This window comes from Dromaius novaehollandiae, chromosome 3 (genome assembly GCF_036370855.1).
Source record: "Dromaius novaehollandiae isolate bDroNov1 chromosome 3, bDroNov1.hap1, whole genome shotgun sequence".
Taxonomy (NCBI): domain Eukaryota; kingdom Metazoa; phylum Chordata; class Aves; order Casuariiformes; family Dromaiidae; genus Dromaius; species Dromaius novaehollandiae.
In genome coordinates, this window is record NC_088100.1 from 75,038,386 (window position 1) to 75,055,334 (window position 16,949).

General features: G+C 41.3%; 1 protein-coding gene across 2 annotated transcripts in view; it reads right to left on the minus strand.

Annotated features, from left to right (window-relative positions):
* FNDC1 (fibronectin type III domain containing 1) overlaps positions 1-16,949 on the minus strand; it is an 81,624-nt gene that overhangs the window by 20,338 nt on the left and 44,337 nt on the right. Inside the window, exons 8-13 of one of the 2 annotated variants that reach the window (XM_064509209.1) lie at positions 14,306-16,510; positions 13,604-13,719; positions 11,599-11,710; positions 9,215-9,592; positions 4,138-4,203; positions 2,545-2,706 (exon numbers count right to left, since the gene is read on the minus strand). In XM_064509209.1, the coding sequence (XP_064365279.1) occupies positions 2,545-2,706; positions 4,138-4,203; positions 9,215-9,592; positions 11,599-11,710; positions 13,604-13,719; positions 14,306-16,510 (3,039 nt within the window). Of the gene's footprint in view, positions 1-2,544; positions 2,707-4,137; positions 4,207-9,214; positions 9,593-11,598; positions 11,711-13,603; positions 13,720-14,305; positions 16,511-16,949 lie in introns of both variants that reach the window. The other variant, XM_064509207.1, reaches the window with a different exon arrangement.

Here is a 16,949-nt window from a genome sequence, read left to right on the forward strand (position 1 = left end):
GTAAATGTTTAAATGGAATTGCCCACATTTCAATTTGTGCTCAGTGCTTCTTGTCCTGTCACTGGGTACCACTGAGAAAGGTCTGGCTCCATTCTCTTTACTCCCCCCGTTAGGTATTTATACACATTGTCAACATCGTCCTGAGCCTTCTCCTCTCCAGGCTGAACAGTCCCAGATCTCTCAGCCTCTCCTCATATGACAGATGCTCCAAGCCCTTAATCATCTATGTAGCCCCTAGTGGCTCCTCACGCTCCAGTCTAGCCCAGCCATTCTGATTTGAGAGCTGCCCAACCTGAATGTATTTTTTTGTACTTCGCAGTGGCAGTTCTTGAACTGTTCCTCACAAAATCCCAAGGCCTTCACTGTGCTATTCCAGTATACATGACCTAAAGAAGCAGTGTGAAAGTACAAATAGCTGCAGAGAAATTGGTTGGTGCTGTGTGTGCCTTCTTTACCCTTTCCTTCTCTTGTGCCCTTCTGACCAGACCTTTGCACCTTGCCAAAAGAATGTAGAAAGTAAAACAAAGATTTGGTGTTCTCCAAGTAAACAAGCAGTGTACAAATCTTAGCAGCTTTAGATTGTGTCAGCGCCCTTGCTTGGCAAACAAGAGGTCTCAAAGATATGTTCAAGAGAGCACGGAAACCATTTACTAATCTCTGCAAGCAGAAACCACTGAAGTATGGCTCACACTCAGTTTGGCTGATGAGCCGGGAGAAGTGGGATGCCAATATTCAGATCTACACAACAGTCATGGCTGTCCCAATCATGCAAAGACAGAGCGATAAGCTTTACAAGACGCAGAAGAGAGTCGTCTGATTGCAGGACCTTCTGCACACTACTTTCTGCTTCTCTGGGTGGCTGGGCAAACATACCACCTTTCTCAGCCTTTTGCATGTGAAAACAGATTCCTGCGAGGGCCTTAGATCAAGCTCTAAGACCTCAGCCAGGTCTTAGCGGCTGGTCCTTAAAAAAAGCATCTTAAAGCTTGGGTGAAACAACAGAGGGAACAAGAAGAGTAATTCCAAGGTGAAGCCTGACTAGTTAATGAACTGATGTGGTTCCCTGGATATTAAGGGACTGGGAGACATGATGTGGGAAGTCCCTACCTTCCAGGCCTGTTCTCCCAACATGTAACTTCTATTTTTAGAAGCTTTATATGGACCAGAATTGCACTTTGTTTCACAAAAAGACTAAACTTTTTATTGCCTTAAATGTCACTGTAATGTTCAAAGTAAGGACTATAAAACTTGCTTTTGGAAATGTTTATTCAGAAACAATAATACAATTCGCTGAGATGATAACATTTTGCCCTAGTGCCTTGAAATGTGCATAAGCCAACATTTCTTGGTTTATCATACTGGATTTCATTCCCTAAAGGGCGATTTTCCAGATCTGGCAATGAAGTTAATTTTAGCCCTTCTGTCTAAACAAATCAAGAAGCACTGTCAGTGAGAGAGCTGAACAGAAACATGAAACTAACTGGATAGGGGGAAACTGAAGATGCATTGGAAAAAGAATCAGCATATATAAAAACAAATCTTTTACTCCAGCAGCACACCACCACTGTGAGCCACATGAAGCTTGTGGATATTAGAAACGAAGGCAAGACATGAAGTTGTCAAGAGTTAAAGTGGACCCTCAAGCCATTGAACTCATGCCCAAAACCCTGGTTTAGCCAGCAGCTGACCTGACCCTTAGTTCAAGTACCAGAGGTTTGTAATGGGCTCTCAGCAGGCTACCAATGCAGGGCGAAGACCAGAATGCAGCCTCCTACCACCTCAAATCCCTCCAGTCTGGCCCTGAGTTACTCCTCTGACACAGAAGCACAGCAGCTCTGAAGTGAGTGGAGCAATGCCAACCTACACACTTGAATGGCTAACATATATAGGAGCCAGCCTTTTGGGTCTCGTTGATGTACTAAGGCTTCCTTCTAGAATTACAAAGCAAAGCTACAAATAGCAAAGTGAAATTTATATCTATCAGTTTTACTTTTTGGAAAGTTCACATCCAAAATTTCACTCATTCTTTGACTTTCCCATATGTCCTGCATGAAGCACACCAAGTTCTCCTTTGATCTATTTGCTCATGGAAGGTGAGTGAAATCACTGCAGTTGCCTGAGGCAGTAGAAAAGAATTAGGTTCTTCAGAAGAAGACTCACACCTATATGAAGACTTGCACTGACTGAACTACTGGTGTGAATTTAAACTGATGCAGTTCAGCTGAACTGAGCACCAGAGTAGATACTCTTGTTTCCTTACTGACTTAAGCTCAACCAAACACAATGCAGAACACTTTTACACTGAAAGAGTACAAGGGGGTTAGCATTGCTTCAAAGAACTGATGTGAGTCCACATGTAAACATGTAAGTATCAAAGCTATGAACAAAGTCCTGCTGTTCGGGTTTCCCAGGAGGGAATAAGGACCACAAGCTACTTTGTTGGACATATTTGTGCAGTGGCCTCAGCTTAAAGAATTACCTTGCTAGAACATAAATTATTTGCAGCACAAGTAATATGCTACATAAAACAAAATATATGCTTACCAGTGAACCGTTTCTTCCCAGCAATATCATATTCTGACACAGGGCTGGTACCAACAACACTGGTCTCTGGATAGACAATTTCCATTTCTGTTGTTGTAGAAGTAGTGGTGGTAGTGACGGTGGTGGTGGTTGGTGGCAAAGTGCTCTCAAACAACTCATAATCTTCAGAGGAAACATAAAATGAAAATGTTAGCTTGCTTCACATTATTTTGGCTTACCTATGAGAATGGAAGCATTTGCACGACAAGCCACAGTCCCACAAGAATGCCAAGCACTTGCCAATAACTGTGGCACACTTCTTACGGGTCTCTAGGTCAGTATCTACCACACCTCAGTCTTGCAAGGGTTTCTAACAAACTGATGGAAAGCAAGAACAAAGTCTTTGCCTTGCAATACTAATGTCATTGCTGATTTAGACCTCACTCACACAGGTAGAGAGAGCCACGATAAACAATTGCATTCATATGGCAATATTCTGAACTCGCTCCTACTACCATCTCCCGTAGCAACCCTCAAAGGAAGATAGTACAGTAATTAAATCCCTGGCCACAGCCCTCAGATGCTGAAGGAGGAAAATTAAGGGAGTGAAAAAAACTCACTTTTTACACAACCTTTGTGCTATTCTTCTATAATCCTAGAGCTGGTTCACACTGGTCTTGAACCTTACTACAAACTAGAGGTATCCAGTCTTGTACCTGCCATTAGTGGTCCCATTAGGTCCATTAGGGAAGGTAAACTGGCACACGTGAGCCTCCAGGCCATTTTCCCTTCGTTTATGCCAACTCAGCAGTGTGAAAGAAAAACCTACTGCAGTGCTAGGCCCTCTGCTACACAGCTGGGAGATCTTCAGTGGTCGGTCTCGGAGCTCTAATACAGACCACATGAGCAAACCAGTGAAGATACACTGACACAGTGAAATACCTAGTTCCATGAATCCACCAGTTTCTCATGGTAAGCAACCCTATATGGGAACTGGTATTCAGTCCCATTATATCTAATGTTCTTTTTTGAAAAGCTACTGTGATAAAAGACTGACAAACACAGAATGAAGGGCAAAGAAGCATTTGGCAATGCTGTCTGGTTCTCACATAGGCTGTGGGACTCTAGTCATTGGTTGGAGTGTTTTCTGCTTAAACAACTCTGTTTTCTGTAGGTGACAACTAACCCTACAAGGAGATCTAGCAAAAGCCCTGTGCACTAAGGCTATTCCACTTACATGGGGATGTAACTAACATGAGGTGTAGGAATTGTGCAGATTTTAGTCAATCTTCTCCTTTTTACTCCCACATTCTAAATATTGGCCTAAGTATCAAGTCAGTAGAATAAAAAAATCACAAAAGTCATTTCTAGGATATCTTTCTCTCAATGGCTTTGCTCTCCTTTTAGATTGCCAGAGTAATGTAAAGGGACTTTCATGTCAGGAAAGAGTTGTCTTGGGAACCCCTGTTCTTCACGTAACACATGACCCCAGAAAGTTATTCCAGCTCACCACTGCCTCTTAAACTTCTATTCATCAGCTGGCATTCTATAACCCAGTTTCAACTTAAAAAAGAAAAATCCCATTTGCAAGAGACTTTTACAGTCAAACAGTACCATCATCATATATTACATATGCCTCCGGAGTTGCTGTCACATCTGAATCCAGTCCTGAGAATGTATCTACTGAAGAAGAAAGAAAAAATACTATTAAGAATTCAATGCTTTATCCCCACCTTCCTAACAAAATACTTCTTGAATAAAGTTTAAAATAAAAATATTTAGCCAGTTAATTTGTAAAAGAAATAAGACAACTGCCAAGTTTCCAGATAACACAGTGACATTCCATGCTGCATATTCAGAACAGATGAGTAGCTAACTGAAACTAGCCAGGAGTTTTGCTGGGGGAAAATGGGTTCAGACCTGCTACTCAAAATCTAGTGTAATGGACCTTCTGGGAACTCTTCCCTGGGCCACAGGATTCTTGGAGCAAGTGCAGCACTGTCAGCATCCACGTAGCACTCAGGTTGGGATTTCATAATGTTTTATAGTCTCGGGAGCAGCTTACATGAGGAATTTATATGCACAAAATAGACCAAGCAATTCAAATAAACTGAAAATCTCTATTCAAATATTTTCTACAGGGGAATGAAAAACAAACAACCCACAGAGCCATGTGAGTTACTATGTCTATGACTGCAAGTAGTGCAGCCCAAAAGGAACATATTTGTAAAATGAAGCAGAGGTTTTACTTTTTACTAGCTCTAATCTGATCCCATGGACTGAATGCCTATTACAGATTGGGGCAGGTACACATGATCCTGAAGTACATCTTCTGCTCTAGTTTGAGCCAGAATGAATCCAGTTTGCATGCACTGAGAACACTCCATAAGGTAAACGAATGCATGGCAAGCAGACATGATTGTGAGGTGCACTTCGAAAGCACACTCCTGATCCACACCAAAAACTAATGCAAATGCACGCGCAGACTTCCCAGATGCCTGTTCCTATGTATCATCTCATTATCTCTGCAGATCATGCATCCAGTACCTGATACACTTGCTTTCATGTGGTAAATTCAGGAGGCTTCCCCACACACTCTGAGAAAGGCCTCTGATTCAGGGAAGCCAGAGGGTATACAAAGCTCAGACTAGCCTCAAAAAGCAATGCAAAGAATACAAAAGTGTTTTGTTGGAACCCACTGTAGGTGGAATCAGAAGTCTTCACTTAAATGCCAGGGCTGGGGAGAAGCCAGTGTGCAAATAAAGGTAAGAGAAAGGTAAGATCAATCTTAGGATACTTTATAAAAACTGACAATCTTCCTGTAGCTCTTTACATGACAGAAAAAAAATATTACTTGTATTAAGGCTGTACTATAAACATTACAAAATTTCAATTGCCAATTTCGAATAAATCACAAACATAATCTGAACCATACCTTTGCATTTTGCATTTTATATTTTTATTTAGAAGTAACAATTAATGTACAAAGATTGATTTTTTTCCACTACAATAAGTTTCTTTTAAAAACAGCTTGAATAACAGCAGTGATTTAAATGCCAAAATAAGCTTAGAAAGCAGAGGAAATTAGTTAATTCAGTCAGACTGTCATATAGCAAAATCTGACATTTTCCCATGGCAGACTTCTGCAGGAACTCTTCAGGAGATCATTCTAGGCAGGAAATCCACTTGACTTCTGTGAGGCTAGTGAGTGACCCAGCAGACCCTTTTTTGAATCCAGCAGATCTTCTCACCACAGTTGGTCAGCACGATGTTTCCTTAGGTCCAAGTACTTACAGAGGCTCAGATGTGCAGGAAATCTAGAGGCCTTCATGGGCAGATTTCAACTCATTCACACCTATTAGCTTATAAACCTTTTGTCTACATACAGTCTAGCATAAATAATTTCTATTGTCTATTATTGTGCTTGGTCATAATCTTCTATTTCTCTTTCTCTGTTCCTTTACATTAGCTGTGGCATGATGACGATGGGGTACTTCCAAAAAAAAAAAGCTCTGTCATTATAATTTTCTCCATTTATACCTGTTATGGTTCTCCAGCTTGCTTCAAGTATTCTTGCAGTAGTTCTTCAGTTAGCACTGCCTGTACTGAATGTAGCTAAGTCTCAGCAAGATTGTTTGCCATGGTCTCTTGACACCTGAAAGAGCAGCAGACTACCCACTTATCACTTTATTTTATCACATGTGAGTAAAAACTGTTTAGGAATCCACCATTTTTCCTTGTGAATTCATTAAAAAGTTTAGTTGGTTTCACTGACAAATCACACTTGTGTTGCCAAGCTCCTTCCTGAAAGTTAAAGACTGCTGAATCTAGTGAAATGCTGACAACAAATTCTGCTGGGATGAGCAAATATTCTGCCAGATAGTTAACAAATATGCCAAAGCTTAAGTAGAACTTGTGGTGGTGTTTTTGGCACTTGCAGCCTCCAGCTGTTTGGGAGTCAAGCACTTAGTGACAAAATATCAAGCTTTGGCAGAAGTGGTATTTCCCTAAATGAACTGGAGTATTTTCTAGATTCAGATTGAGAGGAAAGACACATAAGAATATTTTTCGGAAACGATCAAGAGAGAGCTGCATGAAATGTTTTGGTAGCTCAAGCAGCAGTTTTTTTTCCCTTTTGAAATGGATACATTAAACAACACAGGAATCGTTAAATAAATACCATAAATGTGCTTTCGGTTCAAGCATGTTCCTCTGTGGAACAGGCAGGCTATTTTGTTGCATTTCTCAAATGTTGGGCCAGATGACCACAATGCAAGTAAGGAGAAGAGGCAAGAAAAAAACAATATTTACTCTTCAGAGAAATTTTAACAACTGCCAGGTAGAGATTAATATTCTTCAAGCTATACAGCACATCAGTAGTAGAGATGTAGAGATCCAACACTATCTTGTCCTTTCAGTCTTCCACTTTGATGGATTTGCAGAGATGCTGTTGAAATGCCGGACAGTTTAAGAGGCAAAACCTCTTAAACCTCTTTGGTTCTTACCAAACAGGCAGCCTGTGTAAAACTAATTTTCATTCATGCCTCTTTTAAAGTTCAAAGCTTCAGCAAGACCAGCTGGCAGAAAGGAAAGAAAACAAGCAGAATGTTTTAAAATGTTCATTAAATCACAACAAAAATCCCCAACCCACACCTCTGCTAAAAATGTTACTAGGCTAGGTAAAGGCTTTTTATTGTTCAGCTTCTGGAGCCTACGTTCAGATTCAGCCAAGACACATTTCATAAGCTGCACCAGACAAGCAAACACCTATTCTTGTTGACTGCTGAGGAGCTCCCTATTCAAAGGGGAAATTTAGTAGGCAAAGGATACAAACCCTACAGGTTTTGCATCCCACTTACAAGAAAAAAACCTAACATGCGCATTCTGAGAAAAGCCAGCTTTTCTGCAGACATTCATTGTTAAAATGGAAAGGCCTTTCCTCACCTGGGTAACAGCATAAGATTGCAAGGTTTTCTGATGCATTAGACTGAAGCAATGGGTTCAGGGCAGGACGGAGAGCAGTGTATACTAGCAACATAGACAAAGATCTCAAACAAGTTGTCTGAGAAGTGCAACTCATCTTTGAGTGAGGAATATGTGAGGAAAGGCAGTAAACAGAACAGGAAGATAATAAGAAGAAAAAAGAAATGCTCACCAGACAGAAAGCCAATTCCTTTAGAAGTAAGCCAAGCTAAACTAAGGCCTTGCTAAAAGGAACAACTGGCACACAAAAATGATCTAAAAAGAGAAGTAGATACCATGGGAATTCCTAAGGCTGATCAGTGTCAAGATTGGGTCTGGCTGCATTACTTAAAAACAGTATGGTCACTGAAAAGTTCAGCTGGCCATATTCAATGAAATACTGCATAAAACATCTCTACTGTATGATGCTACCAAAATACTCTATGTATGGCATATACATTTTAGGACCATTTAATAAGAGGGAAAACCAAAGGGGGAAAAAATCAAAGAAATATTTAATGACTACATCATTTATATGTAAATATTTATGTGTGCACATACACATGCATATGTATCTATGCATACATATGTATGTGTGTATATAAACATACACACTTTTATACATACAAACTGTCAAAAACATGACATGAAGCTAATTGTTAGACAAATATTCATACTATAAATCACTGTAATTCCACCAGTACAAGGCAATAACATCTCTGACACACTTCTTACCCAGTGTATCTGGTAAGGCAATTTTCAGTCTTCTGCTTCTGAGATCCTTTCCACAGGCGCCATCCTTAGGCTCACCGTCAGTTGCCGGAGCCACACATTTCCATATCTTCTGCACTCTTTAAACTGATAGTCCAGCTTCCCAGACCAAGATTATATGACCTGCTGTAAATCTACTTTGGCTTCAGAGATACAGATGGATGTGGGAAAGGTTAGGGGGGGTTTAATTACCCATTAAAACCAGCCACTGCAGCCAGCAGATGTCTGACTGCACAACCTCCTGTTTAGGTTATGGCCATACTTGTTCCTGCTTGTATTCCCCATTTCTAGACTCAGCTGGGGACTACCTACAAATGGAAGGGTTAGAAACTACAGCAGCACTCCCTGATGCAGTTTTGCAAAATGAGCAGCTAATTGGTTTGCAATGCAACATTCAGGTGATGAAAGGGTAAAACCTGGTAGAAACAGGCTCAACACCCACTGACTCCAGTGGATTTATACTTGTTTGTTTTGGATTTCAGTTGAACACCATGTCCTAAGCTTGTGCAACTGCAACAGGGAAAAAATGACATTCACCGACACAGTCTTATATTTTCAGATGAGAAAGGAACTAATGTACAGCTCTCTGCCCTATATGTGCAGCCAGGGCTGTCCTTCCCCAGCCTTATCAGTGCTGTGCTACATTCTTGCTCGACAATCTCTGTCTCCAAGAGCTGGCAAGAAAACAAGAATTTCATTTTCAAAAGCCTGTCCCATCGTATGTGGGATATCAACATATTTCCATGAAAAACTTGAGCTTGAGGGCAAGCTGACATTTTCCAATGTAAAGCCATTTTCCCCCCCAACCCTTATACAGCTGCTCTAATATCAGCTTCTAGGTTATCATATGGACCAAAATCTTTTTTCAAAGGTAGATTCTTTTCTTCCTTACATTTTTGAAATCATACTGTACAAACAGTACAAACAAAAAAATTCAGACAGCACAAAAGGAAGTTACCTTCTGCATTGCACTCTGGCAGGCCATCGAACCCTAACATCAAGCTGCCCTCATCATCATACTGTGCGTAGGTGCCTGGAGGACAGGTTGGGGGTGGTTTCTCAGTGGGCGGTTCAGTTGTGGTTGGTTCAGGAGTGGTGGTGGTAGTTGTAGTAGTTGTAGTAGTAGTTGTTGTGGTAGTTGTAGTAGTTGTTGGGGGCATTGTTGTAGTAGTAGTTGAGGGAGTGGTTGTTTTCTTAATCATTTCAAGACCAATCAGAGGTTTCCCTCCAAGGCTTATTATTGGTTTATCTTGTGCACTTGCTACAGGTTTACTAAATCTGCCATGACCAAACAAAGGCAGTCCATCGGGACTCACCACTGGGGCACCCTTTTCATCTAGGAGAAAAGAATAAAACCAAGAAAAATCTCATTATTAATCCATTTCATGCTTACAGCATGGTATTTAACAACAGTAGATTCCACAGGGGCACTGAGAGTCACAGCCTCCTGTAACTAAGCTGACAGAGAAAGAGGTTATTATCTAGGAAAGAGCCATGTCTAGGAAAGCTGGAGAAAGGTTCAGAAGAACCTCAGATAAACCACAAGGATGTTCACTTTTATCAAGTTTGGTAAACATTTCTTGGGAAGACTGGGGAGATTTTGCTTCAAAGTCACAATGTGCAGCCTGCATTTAATCTAAGTTGATCTCTTAATTGTTGATGAAAGGTATGATGAATTCATATTCTGCTCTTTAATGTTAAACATGTACAAGTAAAAACTGGGAGGAGCTGGTAAGATGCTGTCACTGCAAATAAAAGTATGAGCCAAGTTCTGGATATTGCAAGTATTTATGGTAACCAATTTAACTGCAGGCACTGAATTTGCATTCAAGAGATCTATTAAGATGGACTGATACGTAACCAGCAGTGCTTTTACAAATCACATGTACAGTTTTTTATTATTTGTGGACAATTTCAGAAATAAAATTGCATATTTATGGTTGATACAGTGTTGTTGATAGGTAATAATTATCTCTACATATAGAAAGATATACACAAGTGCCAACCCTTATTTTGGATCTATCCTGCAGTCCATTCTCACACTGATACAACTGAAACGGACTCTGGTGATTCCTGCCGACTAGGTTCTGTGTGCAAGAGTCAGGTCCAACAACATGTTGACTGCCCTCTGGTAACCCGAGGTACAGCAACCCAAACAGCTTGCATTGCACTTGAGCATGCTTGGAGCATTCAACAGCTCAGAGGACTGGACCCCAAGCAAGAAATATCCCTTTCATAAATGTAAGGCAAACATGGCAGGATGCCTTCTCCAGACGCTGGGTGCTTCAACACACAAGCAGTTTCAGGAGTTTCACATCAGCAAGAGGTCAGTATTTTGCTACTCACTCTCCTGCTCTTAACTAGGAGTCCCTCTCTCCATTTTGATCACCATTGGAAGGGACACTGGTCAGAAAAAAATCCAAATAATGGAGACCAAGATGAGATTTAAGGGAAAAACAGGGTACCCTACAGCTACCTATCCCAGAGATCTTACATATTCCTAGAGCCTCTCGTGCTAGGAGACAGCCCATCAGCCAGCTGGGATGTCACGGCAGGCCTGGCACTGCACAAGCTCCTAGGCTCTACTTTTCAATTTGCTGAGAGGAGGGAGCATATTTAAGAATTCACACATTGTCACTGGCAGGGCTGGGCTCATTCTTCCCCCAGTAAACATTCAGCAACAGAAGGCTCTTAGGAAACTGCCAGGCATAGGGAGGTTGTAGCATGCAGCACATACAGCAAACAATCCTTGAAATATTTCCACCTCCTGGAATGGGTTAGTTCAAAGGCCCAGCTCCAAGCGATTACTTTCAGGCTTGCCTTTGCTCCTGCAGGAGCACGAGTCCAGCTTGCGCATGGTGGCTGTGGGGCAGCTCCTGTCACCATGACTGCCAGTACAGCCCAGTCTATCTAGTAGACTAGCTGCACCGTGACATCCAAAAGTCCTGGAGAAATGTGGAGACACTGGAGCTGAACCAGGGCAATGAAAGCACTGTGCGGTTTAACCAGTGCAGTTAAACCAGGAGGTGGCACTTAACTTTTCAAATGCTAGCCACCTGTGGACCACAGGTGCAGTCTGTCCTTGCACCTCTAATGGTCCCTGGCATGTGCTACCTGGCATGCATCTCATATTTCTGCCTAGCATTGCCCAGAGAGAAATATGGGAAACATGCAGAGTGGTCCCATGCCATGTGGCATAAGGATGGCTAGCTGTGTGTGTAACCCCACCTCTCATGGACTGGAACTGTGCTCTCCCTACCTATTCCCACTGTTCATCAGGATCTGTTACCACGCACACAAAAATTGATAATTTTTTTCTTTAAGAAGGAAGCCACTACTTACCAACAATTGTACGTCCATCTCCTCCTAATTTCACTCGTAGAGGGTTGCCTTGGGAATCTTGGAGGTATTTTCCTTCAACATTTAACACTAACCCTCGATCAAGATCTACAATCTAAAAGCAATAGATGGATTCAAATTTAGCTGATCTGAGAGAATGTGAAATGAAATTTCACAGCAACAGAATTCCTGGGGAAATACAGACTTTAAGTGTGATGTTCAGGAATAGCTACAACACCTATAGAGCAACTTTTAAATGTGAATCACTAGTTAGTTTAGGAATCTCTAAAAAATCACTGCATAAGAAGGCTAATTGCCAGGAACGAGGCTTCAGAGTTGCACAAGAGACATATTAATATCACCTACTATAGGACTCGTGAGCAAAGGAACAACTCTATTTTCTTGGGCTACACAACTCCAAAGCTGGATTCCTGTAATACTAGTTTGAATATGACCCTGAGTCCTTTTGAAAATGGAATTTAAGAGTAAGTCTACCAATCAGAAAAAATAAAAATTAAACTAGCCCATTTAGATTAAAACAGCAGTGAAAATAAAGTAACTAAGATTTTAATTGGAGTAGGAGACTGATGAAAAGCCTCTGTCTCATAAATCAAATCTGTCTGACAGCTTGGATTGAATTCAAGGGATAACTGTAGTTAAAATCCAGTCCCCATTGCTACTTCAACCCAAAATAGCTGAAGTGGATACTGTTTTAAACTGAGTTAATATACAGTATGCCATAGAACAGAAAAACACAAAATCTGTTAAGTGTTGAGAGGACACTGGGAAGAGGACATAGTAGCAGTTTCAGGAAGGCAAGAAGGACTTAAATTCGGCTTTGGGAAATACTCCGTAGCATGAGGACAGTAAATCATGACAGTAGATTGCCTGCGGTTGTAGAGGTCTGGAAGCCCCCACCTCTGGAGGTCTCCGAGCTGCAGCTGATGACACAGAGGAAGATATAGACTGTCTTGCCTTACAGGATGTTGGTCTTGCTTGGAGCGGTGTCCTCCTCTCCAACCTCCACTACCTTGGGTAGGGAGGGAAGACCTACACCTCCCAGGGACCCTTCCAGCCTTCTTTCTGGAGTCTATTTAAATGGCGTTGGACATGCTTTTCAAAATCCCTCCCTTGAATATGCTGTCCTTGATGCACATTTTAATGTTTATCTACTGCAAGCTAGTAAATTAAAGTGGCCACAGAATGTCTTTATGCCCCTCTGTTTATTTGTATCATGTAGCGTTCTACCATGTGAACAGCTCCATTGACTTCAGTGAGACTGGTCATAGTCTCACCCTATTCAATGTTTGGACAAATGTGTATGAAACACCAGCTCCTTCCCTACATTGGTTAGTTACAAACTGATTGGGAAGGATTTTAAAAGACAAGATCTGGGCATTTAGACACCCAGTGGGGTTTCCCATTAATAGTACCTGAACTCTTCTGAAAATATCATTAGAAACATATCTTTATGAACTACAAAACGTTTAAAGATATCACCTTGAGGCCTCTCAACCCATGGAAATTATTCCGAAATATAACAAGATGAGCATTTAAAGCATCAAGACACTTGTGGAGTAACTTTACATTTCTACAGTCTTGTTCATGAGTTTTTCCCTGGAGTGTCAGTCTGGAATAAGCGTTGCCAAATATGCACTCCACGATAACTATCCCAGCCAGCTTCCACTCATATTGCACGGCAGACAAGTCCTGAGCAACTTGGGAGCACAAGTTCCATTGACTTTGAGGAAAAATGCTTCATTAAATCTATGGGACTAATGTTATAGTTGAAAATTCAAGCCATTATGCATTAAATCAGCCATTTAAAATGTCTAAAGAATGAAATGCTGTATTTGTCACTAGATTTAAATGGAACAACAGTGGAAACTAAGTGTAACCTCACTTACACCTTCTTTGACTGAGGGACACTCTTGTTTCTTTTCATAAAGAAAAGGTAAGCAAAACAAAAGGCCAAAGCATCTTGAATTTGCAGAAAAGGTCACCCTACCCACTTTGTTCCTTGAGGGCCATTGATTATTCTCTGTCCACTTGGTTTTCCATTATTACCAGGTACTATTTTTCCATTTCCGTTTTTTGTTGTAAGATTTGGCCGGCCATTATAACCTGAAATAGAGAAGAAAACACACTATTCTGAAGAAAGCTCCACATATTGCAAATCACATCTTAAAACCCAAAGAAATGCAATATCTCTTATCAATGTATTGTTAAATACAAGTTCCATGGAGGTATTTCAGCTGTACAGGTTACAAAATGATGGCCATTAGTGATTCTTAACTTTGTGTAACACTTGCAGATATTCAGGGTTTTGTCATTATGAAGTTTCTCACAATTTGTATTCAATATTCAAACATTAAAGCCAACATATAACGTCACTGCTGAATCTGACTACACATAAAAAGCTAGATTCATCAGTATGCTTAGCACGCTATTTACTGCAGTGAAGATGGAAACATGGCCTCACTGGTTCTACCCAACTTGTCCATAGGACTGCTTTATGTCACCAATACGGTGCAAAGCAGCCATGATGAATTTGGTTTGGAAACTATTAGCATAGACCACCAAAATTAAAGCTAATATATTATAATAAATAACTTAAACTGCACTCTGAGGGAGGACTTTCCATTTCATCTAATGGCTGATGTTAGGAAAAACTCAGTATAGTGAGATTACTAAAACAAAGACAACATACCTTGCCTATAAGAAGGTCTAACAAATTGCCGTTGGGAAGGGCTCCGTAATCTGGAGTTCAGTAGTCGCTGGCGAGGGGACAAAGTGGAAGAAGAAACTGTTGGAGAAACAGTGTGCGTGGTTGTAGATGCAGAAGAATGTGGCCAAACAAAGCTTGGTTTAGATGGGCTATGTTTGTTAGGGGGGTGAGGAATCCGTGATGCTATAGCAGAGTTGCCTGGTGATTCAGGAGAAGATATTTGTAATGTTGGAGTTTTTTCCTTCTCTTCCTCTTCAGATCTTACTTTGTGAGGTAGAATAGTGTCCATAGATTTCCTTCTATTGCTAGTAGTGTCATCATATGTGTTTTTGTCACCTCTAGAAACAGAAGGTGACCATTTTTCTGCCAAAGGTGATGTGGATTTCTCCTCTAATTCTTTCTGATCATATTCACTATAATAATCATCCTCTTCATTAGAATCTGACTGACGAGATTTAGATGAAGAGAAGGAAGGAACTTTCTGAGGAAGTTCAAGTTTGGATATTTTTGATGGCAACAGGCCGTATTTTTTCTCCGTTTGGGGCACTGTTCTTGTAGCAACCCTTGAACGAGTAGGTAATGAAGGACGAGTTTGTCTCAAAGAAGGGGATGACAACCTTGGATTATACTGGTTGTCCTTTACTGTATTGCTGGCAGAACTGGAGTCTGGCTGAGTAAGTTTTGATTTGTAGGAAGGTGCCTGAGAACCTGGCTGCTGTTGCTTTGATAGGGACAAACTTGAGCTTCTCTGAAAGAAAGAGGCAGGTAATCCCCTAGAAGTGGAGACCTCTTTAGGAGATACAGAGTGGCTGCTTGCTCTGTCACTATCTTCTGCTCCATCCTCATCCTCATTTTCCTGCAATTCTTCATTATTCTGGGATGAGACGGGAGACGGGAGACGCCGGCCCCTAGAATGAAGTAAGGATGGGCTGGTTTGTGCCCTCTGAGGAGCCTCTGAGTGGGAGCTCTTCTGCGATGGAAGATGAGAGGGGAATGTCTTTTTAGGCAAAGACAAACTTGACTTTGACTGAGCAAGAGTTTCTTTCACCTCTCGACTGTCCTGCTCCTCAGGCTTATGTTTGGAAAGAGGAGATTGAAAAGCAGAACGCTTTTCTGGAGCAGCTGCTCTACTTTGATGCTTTTCTGAGTCAGAGTGGGGTGACTTTTCACCGTGTGGGTCTCTGAGGTGAGAATTGGAATCTGTGTGAGTATTTCTTTTCTTAGAATAGATTGCTGAAGAAGACTGCCTGGAAGCAGATAGAGTGGGATTGTGTGCAATGGCTGGAGACAAAGATTTTTCATCTTGTGAGTCCTCACTATAATTCTTATCACCATCCTTTCCATCAGATCTGGCACTAGTGAAGGAGCGAGAGTGAGGTGAAGTGTGACCAGAAACAGCAGACCTCGATGAGACTGCCACAGCAGCTAATTTCGAATCTTCCCACATGTGAGAACTGGAGGCTGAGGGAAGCCTCGTTTGCTGCAGTCTAGAACTGGACTGTTCTGCTCTGCCCTCTGCTTCTTCACTGTCATACTCGACAGAACTACCACGAGCAAGATCATTATTTTTGGCAGGTAGAGCATGGGAAGAGGTTTTAGGAGAAGGAATATTAGCGTTGCTTTGCCTCAGTTGCTTTGTTTCATTATCTGTGTACTTAGGAACAGAAGAGGCAGAAGAGCGTTGTGTTGAGGATGGTAACAGTGCTAGTGGCTCACGTTTACCTGTGCTTGTCTGTCGTGACCCCTCTGATGCATGGGTTCGAACAGGGGTCCTCCCTGAAGCAAGGACAGGGTGGACCGGCCGACTGGGGGGCAAAGGTCTAACAACACTTCTCTGATCCTGGGCTTTTGGTGGTGCTGGAGCTTCATGGGAGGAATCGTGATCATCTGTCACTTCGGTGGATTGGAGATCAGGTTCCAGCTCATCTGACTCTCTGGAAGGTAACTCAGATTTACTCAGGACTCCTCCTCCAGCCAACAGTTTATTCTTATATTCAGAAAGAAGACTCTTCTTATTACTAACACTAGGTGAATGAACAGAGGAATGCTTAGAGGAAAGTGATGGCTGGATTTTCGAAGAAACAGATGAAGATTGAGAAGAAGATGAACCAGAGTTTCCAGTTTTTTTAGCCTTTGAATTATCTTGAATATTTGCTTGTTGCTGAGCAATTGAATCCTCATGAACATCTGGGGAAAAAAAAAAAAAGAAAAGACAATCTTTATTCATAATAACAAAAGAAGCACAAAAACTGACCAAGAAGAGAAAACAGTGAGGTAGCAAGAACCAGGTTACATATGAGAATATGGGACAATAATTGTTTCTGTATTAACCAACTTCTATGGGATTATTATAACTTGCATAAAACAGAGCAATTAAAATAAAACATGTGAAAGCAGGGATTGCAGCATCATATCAGTGGAACCAAATCTCTAGCAGAGCTTAGTCATGTTGACGGCTTGATGCTGTGTTATCCCATCTGAGGATATGGCTCACATTTTTAGTTAACTCAGTAAATTTTCTGCCCCCACAACAGCATCTTTTTGCAAGAAGCAAGAGCAAGAAGTCTGAATAAGGTCGAAGGGAAGTAAATGACTAACTTTGAAGAGTGGAAGTGGTCAGGAATAG